Raw genomic sequence first — 7815 nt, 5'->3', positions numbered from 1 at the left:
AAGTAAAACCATGCAATTAACATGAATAAGTGGGTGAAGGATTGAATAAATCACTCAAACTAAGCACAAAATATATCATAAAATATGAGTTTATCAATCATATTTACAAATAAGTTAGTAAATAACTAATTAATAAATTTTAAAATTATTTTCAATAATTGTAAAAATGATACAACGCTAAAATTCAACCATAGATACAAAGTTTATTCACAGACTAAAATTCAAGAGAGAGATTTCTACTGCACAGGTTCCAACAAGCAAGGAGAGTGGTTCCTTTGAGTATCTAATACCACAAACATAACAATAATAACTCTAATAAGTTAATCTTAACATCAATTGATATAATAGAACCTATATACCAAAAAGTTTCAAAGTCTATCTTACCTTAACCCTAAATTTTGGGATTTATTAATACCCATAATAATAAGCATGACAAAAATTAAAGATATAGGTAATTATCAAGCTAAAAAATCACCTTAATGTCTTAATAATTGGTAATGCTTGAATTAATGGTGATTTTTCTCTTCTTCAGGCTTAGACTACTTCAATGAAATTTTGGAATAAAAGCCAACATAAGAGAACACAATAGATAGAGCATAATAGAGCTGGAATAGAAGAAGAGTAGTGAAATTAATTGAAATAAAAGTGTATAAAATTATTGTTGAAGAAGTGACATGAGAAAGGGAGATCAGAGAGTAGCATTGGCAGTGAGGGATACTGTGATATAATAATATGTGTATTACTGCATTGAAATGTTTGCGTGTGCCGTTGGAGTAGAAAGAAAAGAAGGAAAGGTTATGGGCTTGGCTCATCGTTGTTGTTTGTTTTTTTTTATTAGGCCCTACAATCTTCCCACCTTAAAAAATTCGGTCTTCGAATTTCAAATATGAAAATACCTTAAGTTTCGAACAAATACGGATATTTGTCACGCATTATATTCTCAGGTTCCTAGGTTACTTCTTTCTCCGAATGGTTCTTCCAGACTACTTTTACAGAGGCTACTTCTTTAGAATGTAACTTCCTTACTTGTCGATCAATTATAGCAATAAGTTCTTCTTCAAATGATAAATCCTCTTTCAATTTCACTGATTGGGGAGTAAGTACATGAGATGGATCATGAAGATATTTACATAACATAGACACGTGGAATACTGGATGAATCATAGCCAAATCAGGTGGTAGTGCCAAGCGATACGCCACTGTGCCTATTCATTCCAAGATCTCAAAAGAACCAATATAGCGAGGACTAAGCTTACCTTTTTTGCCAAACCTCATCACACCCTTCATAGGTGACACTCGAAGAAAAACTTGATCACCCACCGAGAATTCTAAGTTACGTCTCCTATGATCAGCATAGGCCTTCTGTCTACTTTGAGCTGCTAATAAATGTTTCTTGATCAAGCGAACTTTTTCAATCGCATCTTGTACCAAATCGGGTTCCAACAGTTTGGTTTCACCAACTTCAAACCATCCGACTGGTGATCTACATCGCCTTCCATAAAGAGCTTCAAATGGTGCCATTTAGATACTGACTTGGTAACTATTATTATAAGAAAACTCAATCAAAGGTAGTTCCAATTTTCACCAAAATTCAAAACATAACATCTCAACATATCTTCCAAAATTTGAATTATTCTCTCTGTCTGTGGATGGAAGGCTGTACTCAGATATACTCTTGTTCCAAGTGCATTCTGAATGGATTTCCAAAAATGAGATTTAAATTGTGGCCCACGATTTGAGATAATGGACATTGGGGCTCCATGAAGCTTAGATATCTCATCAACATAAAGCTTAGTATATCGGGCTGCGGTATAAGTAATTTTCACAGGAAGAAAGTGAGATGACTTCGTCATTCCATCTACTATTACCCAAACTGAATCGTAGCCCTTAAAACTACGAGGTAAACCTGTTACAAAGTCTATGGTAATTCTCTCCCATTTCCATTCAGGTATCTCAATATGTTGTAGCAACCCTCCAGGCCTTTGATGTTCAGTTTTAACTTGTTGACAAGTCAAACAATGAGAAATAAAAGTACTTACATCTTTTTTCATGCATTCCCACCAAAATAATTGCTTCAAATCTTAGTACATCTTATTAGTGTCCGGATGAACGGCATATTTAGAATTGTGAACCTCCTCCATAATAGTTTTCTTTAAGTCATTATTATTTGGCACAATAAACGGTTACCAAAACGTAAAATACCTTGATCAAGAGAAAAATATGAGTTCTTCCTATTGTGAACATCTTTCATTAGCTTTCTTAACTTTGGATCATCACCTTGCGCAAACTTGATTTGTTCTATTAGAGAGGACTAAGATCGTACATAAGCTAAGAGTGGTCCTGACCCTTCAAACTTAAAGTATACATCCTCAGATTTCAACTTGTGAATCTCTTGCACTAAAGGTCTCCTTGATAAAATAATGTGATTCAAACTACACATAGATTTTCTACTCAATGCATCAGCAACTACATTAGCCTTACCTGGATGGTATAAAATGGTACAATCGTAATCCTTAAGCAACTCCATCCATCTATGTTGTCTGATATTAAGATCTTTTTGTTGAAAGATGTACCTTAAACGTCCCAAACTACTGCAAGAAATCCTTGATTCCTTTTATCCATCAAGTGTAAAGCACTTGTAGAAGAGATAAGATTAGTCAAGATAGAACAACCCCCACCAAAGAAAACAAAGGGTGAAATGCCTGGAATATCAAATTTCACTATTTTGGAGTAGCAACTTACATCGGCATGATAAGAGGATAACCAATCCATATCCAAAATGACATCAAATTCATCCATCATTTCAAGAAGGATCAAATCAAGCTAAAATATTTTGACATACAAATTATTATCAAGCTAAAAGTTGTCAAACAAATCAATAAATACACCATCAATTCAATAGTAATAATTCATGTAATAACTTTATCCAAATTCAATACTAAATTTACATTCAAAGTGTATATGCAAGATAATATTTACATTGTAGTTTAATTTCTCAAATAACCACTTCATTCATTTCAACGTAAAATATTATGTCTCAAGTGGGATTTTCTTTGTAAAATATTTACATAAACATCATATTGACAAATAAGTTAGTAAATAACTAAATAATAAATTATAAAATTATTTTCAATAATTATAAAAATGATGCAAATACTAAAATTTAACTATAGATACAAAGTTTATTCACATACTAAATTTTAAGAGAGAAATTTCTACTCCAGAGGTTCTAACAAGTAAGGAGAGTGGTTCCTTTGAGTATCTAACACCACAAACATAACAATAACAACTCTAATAAGTTAATCTTAACATCAATTGATATAATAGAACCTATATACTAAAATGTCTCAAATTCTATCTTATCTTAATCCTAAATTTTTGGATATATTGATACTCATAATTATAAACATGACAAAAATTAAAGATATAAATAATTATCAAGTTAAAGAATCACCTTAATGTCTTAATAATTGGTAATGCTTAAATTAAAGGTGATTTTTTTTCTTCTTTAAATTTAGACTACTTCAATAGAGTTTTGAAATAAAAGTCAATATAAGAGAACACAATAAATAGAGCATAATAGAGTTGGAATAGAAGAAGAGTAGAAAAATTAATTGAAATAAAAGTGTATGAAATTATTGTTGAAGAAGTGACATGAAAAGAGAAGATCAGAGAGTAGCATTGGTGGTGAGGAGTTCTGTAATGTAATAATATGTGTATTGCTGCATTGAAATGTTTGTGTGCCGTTGGAGTAGAAAGAAAAGAAAGAAATGTTATGGGCTTGGCCCATCGTTGTTTTTTTTTTATTAGGTCCTACATTTCCTATAGCATTTTATTGTCTCTTTTTTATTAGGAAAAAAATAAAAAATAAAGGTCAATTAAAAAGTATATAATTCAATTTGCTTTTCTTATACTTTTGTTCGAGACTTCGAGCAAATTCAACAGTAATAAGGAAGGATACTAAAAATGTCGGCATCATTCTGTTTCAGATCATAGTTGAAATTGGGATCTTTAAAAGTCAGAATTGAAGGCTTGAGTGAGCTATTTTAATGCAGCACGCCAACAACATATCAAAAAACTTGAGTAGACAATCAAACTCCGTTGTCCATGCAAAATTACTTGTTATAAGAGCCATCCATAATCCATTAAGATTTATATTTTGAAAAATGTTTCTTGTAGCGTATTTATTAGAGATAATATTTAACTTGGTCCTTAAACTTGCGTAAAATAATTTAGTCTTTAAAATTTTAATTATTTCTATTTAGTATCTAAATTTTGCGAATGTCCCATAACAATGCACAGACGTGACATGGATAGTTAGATGGCTGGATTCTATAAAATGACATTGTTTTTGTTTTGACATTCAAATAGTACAAAACAATATTGTATTTGTTAAAACTTTTCTTCCAAAAACAAGTAATACGACGTCGTTTTACATATTTCAGTGTGGTATCTGACTATGTCAACGCTCCATTGACGTCTGGGTACTCGAAATTGTCCCAAGGACTATTGTAAGTCACGTTTTACCAAATTTAAGGACTAAGTAAAAGCTATTAAAAATTCAAGGATTAAATTAAAATTTTATGCATATTCAAAAATCAAATTGAGTATTAACTTATATTTACTGCCACGAGAAAGTTATACTACATGACGAAATATGTCTATAACCCAATGAAAACGTGAGTGGTGGGTTAATTTTTTAACGAATGCTAAATAAGGTAACTTCTGTCTGTTTTTTTTGTCTCCCTAGCATTACCCATTTTTTAATTGGTCAAACTCTATTTAAATTAGATTTTGACTCGCACCATAAGTGAAAAATTAATTCTATAAGTTTTATTTTTGTACAAAATCTTCTAATTCCATTCCCTAAACTAAAAAATCCTTAAAATTGTAATATATAGATTATTATTTGATCTATAACATAAAAGATATAAGAATAGAATAATATTTTCATCCCAACTTCACTTTGCTCCCTTTCTGTTGCATTCAATACTGTTCAAAGATCTTTTAGTTTTTGATAACATAAATTCTGTGTTCGTGAAACATCCTCCTTTCTGTTTTCCAATAAAAAACATGATGAGAACTAGAGCTATTTGCTTCTTATTATTGGTGTTTATAACAAAATCCTTTTCACTAGACATGATTACACCAAGTCAATCCATGAAAGATGGTGATACTTTGGTTTCAGCTGGTGGAACTTTTGAACTTGGATTCTTCAGGCCCGGAGACTCAAGTGGTCGATACCTGGGAATATGGTACAAGCAATCTCCTTCAACACTGACATGGGTTGCCAACCGGAACAAACGAATCAACAGCAACTCATCAGTGTTGGAAATCAACAACCAAGGAGTTCTTGTACTGCACAATGGCTCAAACAAGACATTCTGGTCCTCCAAAGTGTCGAAAGCAGCAGAGAATCCGGTTGCACAGCTCTTGGACTCAGGAAATCTTGTTGTGAGAGATGGAAATGGTGGTAAAATGGAGAATCTCTTATGGCAAAGTTTTGATTATCCTTGTGATACTTTGTTGCCAGGAATGAAACTTGGATGGAATCTAGAGACAGGACTAAATAGGTTCCTAACTTGTTGGAAAAGTACAGACGATCCTGATTCCGGAGACTACTCGTTTAAAATAGATCTTAGAGGTTATCCACAAGCAGTTCAATTGAAGGGAGATTCTATAATGAGCAGGGCAGGTTCATGGAATGGACTTAGCTTCACAGCACTTCCATATCATAAGCAAAGTCCAGTATTTAAATCTGAGTTTGTTTTGAATGAAAAGGAAATATTCTATGAGTTCCAAGTCCTTGACAATTCTACTTTTTTTAGATACATCATGACATCTTCGGGGAATCGGCAGCTTTTGCATTGGACAAGTGAAACCAATGTCTGGGAGACTCTCATAACTATACCATCAGCTCGGTGCGACAATTATGCATTGTGTGGCGAGAATTCTGTTTGCAATTCAGTGAAGACTCCAGATTGTGCTTGCCTGGAAGGATTTGCACCAAAGGTTCAAAGAGAGTGGGATATGTCATATTGGTCTAATGGTTGTGTTAGGATCACTCCATTAAGTTGTAGCAAAGATGGGTTCATGAAGTACACGGGGATTATTCTTCCTGACACGTCTTCATCTAGGTATAATAAGACCATTGACCTTCAAGAATGTGAGAGTTTATGTCTGCAAAACTGTTCCTGTACAGCATATGCAAATTTGGATAAGCGCGACGGAGGAAGTGGCTGCTTACTTTGGTTCGGTGATCTGATTGATATGAGACAATCATATGAAGGTGGCCAAGATATTTATATTCGAGTTCCTTCTTCGGAGCTAGGTAGCCTCTTTGATTTATGGTTTCTGATTGACTAGAAGATATTTTTGGTAATCTATCAGTGTAAAAGGTATGCTAATTTAGAGTGCTCTTTAATATTGATATCTCAGAACATAACAAGAAGATTTACAAAAAGAAGCTTGTAGGCATCATTACTGGCTCTGCTGTATTCATGATATGCTTAATACTTGGACTTGCCATATGTTTATGGAAAAATAAATTTGAGAAGCCAGGTCAGTGTGCGATTTTCAAGCCTGACCCTACTTTAATTTTAGAAACCTCTGATATATTGTTAATCTTTGCCAACAAAATTTCCAGCAGGGATGTCGAAAGTGGGTTTCTGGAAAGAATTATTATGCAGAAGGGTGGAGGAGGACAGTGATATTCCAACATTTGATTTATCAACCATATTTTATGCCACAAATTGCTTTTCTAGCTACAACAAATTAGGAGCAGGTGGCTTCGGACTTGTGTACAAGGTATATAAATTTGGTTATGTACATCATAATATTATATTCTTCGGTCTTTGCAAATTATATGATACAAATAATTGTTATCAGGGTGTGCTTGCTGATGGCACTGAGATCGCTGTCAAGAGGCTTTCGAAGAATTCTGAGCAAGGACAGCAAGAGTTCAAAACTGAAGTGCAGTTAATTGCTAAACTTCAGCATCGCAATCTTGTAAAGCTTCTCGGTTGTTGCATTAAACAAAAAGAGAAACTCTTGATTTACGAGTTCATGCCAAACAGAAGTTTGGACCACTTTATTTTTGGTTCATTTCTTAACCATCCCAAATTTATTGTTCTGGTTTGCAATACCCCCAGGTTGATGTCAAGCTGACTTTGGATTTAATTTACATGTTAGATGATGGTAGAAGAAAATTATTAGATTGGACTAAGCGCTTCCAAATTATTAGTGGGATAGCTCGAGGCCTACTTTATCTACATCATGACTCAAGGCTAAGAATCATCCACAGAGATCTTAAAACAAGTAACATTCTTCTTGACAATGATATGAATCCAAAAATATCAGACTTTGGTCTCGCAAGGACATTTGGTGGAGATCAAACCGAGGCCTGTACAAGGAGAGTGATGGGAACTCAGTAAGTAGGCTAACATGTGTTACTTGATGGTGCAACTGTTTTCTGTGCTATGATTTTTATTGTTTGACATAAAAGCTAAAATAATGCAGTGGTTATATCTCTCCTGAGTACGCAATGCATGGCTCTTTCTCGATGAAATCTGATGTGTTTAGCTTTGGCGTAATTATGCTTGAGGTCGTTAGTGGGATGAAGAACAAGGAACTCTCTATCCCGCACCAATTTGTTAACCTTCTTGGACATGTAAGTAATGATCATTAGGCCCTATTTGGTAACTATCATAGGATAGATATATAACATGACTCAAGAAGGAGATACATACAGAAATTGGTAGACATATAAAAATGTCTCTATCATGGGACAAAATTTGCCAACTCTCTATCCTTTCA

The 7815-nt window shown here is 33.5% G+C and overlaps 2 protein-coding genes across 4 annotated transcripts in view; one reads left to right on the top strand and one right to left on the bottom strand.

Annotated features, from left to right (window-relative positions):
• On the bottom strand, positions 949-1521 carry LOC107610688. Its single transcript, XM_021108169.1, has 2 exons — positions 1257-1521; positions 949-1205 (listed from the first exon to the last, which is right to left on the bottom strand). The coding sequence occupies exons 1-2, from the start codon at positions 1519-1521 to the stop codon at positions 949-951; spliced, it is 522 nt and encodes a 173-aa protein (XP_020963828.1).
• The window catches only part of LOC107610687 (G-type lectin S-receptor-like serine/threonine-protein kinase At4g27290), a 4457-nt gene continuing 1592 nt past the window's right edge, over positions 4951-7815 (top strand). For 2 of the 3 annotated variants that reach the window (XM_021109048.1, XM_021109047.1), the window contains exons 1-6: positions 4951-6331; positions 6439-6561; positions 6647-6807; positions 6889-7099; positions 7192-7429; positions 7519-7669. In XM_021109048.1, coding sequence (XP_020964707.1) covers positions 5074-6331; positions 6439-6561; positions 6647-6807; positions 6889-7099; positions 7192-7429; positions 7519-7669 — 2142 coding nt within the window. In that variant the 5' untranslated portion in view covers positions 4951-5073. Of the gene's footprint in view, positions 6332-6438; positions 6562-6646; positions 6808-6888; positions 7100-7191; positions 7430-7504; positions 7670-7815 lie in introns of those variants that run through there. The other variant, XM_021109049.1, reaches the window with a different exon arrangement.

Source organism: Arachis ipaensis, chromosome B08, assembly GCF_000816755.2.
Source record: "Arachis ipaensis cultivar K30076 chromosome B08, Araip1.1, whole genome shotgun sequence".
In the NCBI taxonomy this organism is placed as follows: Eukaryota; Viridiplantae; Streptophyta; class Magnoliopsida; order Fabales; family Fabaceae; genus Arachis; species Arachis ipaensis.
Note: the sequence above shows the minus strand (reverse complement) of the source record. Positions and strands in the feature narration are given on the sequence as shown.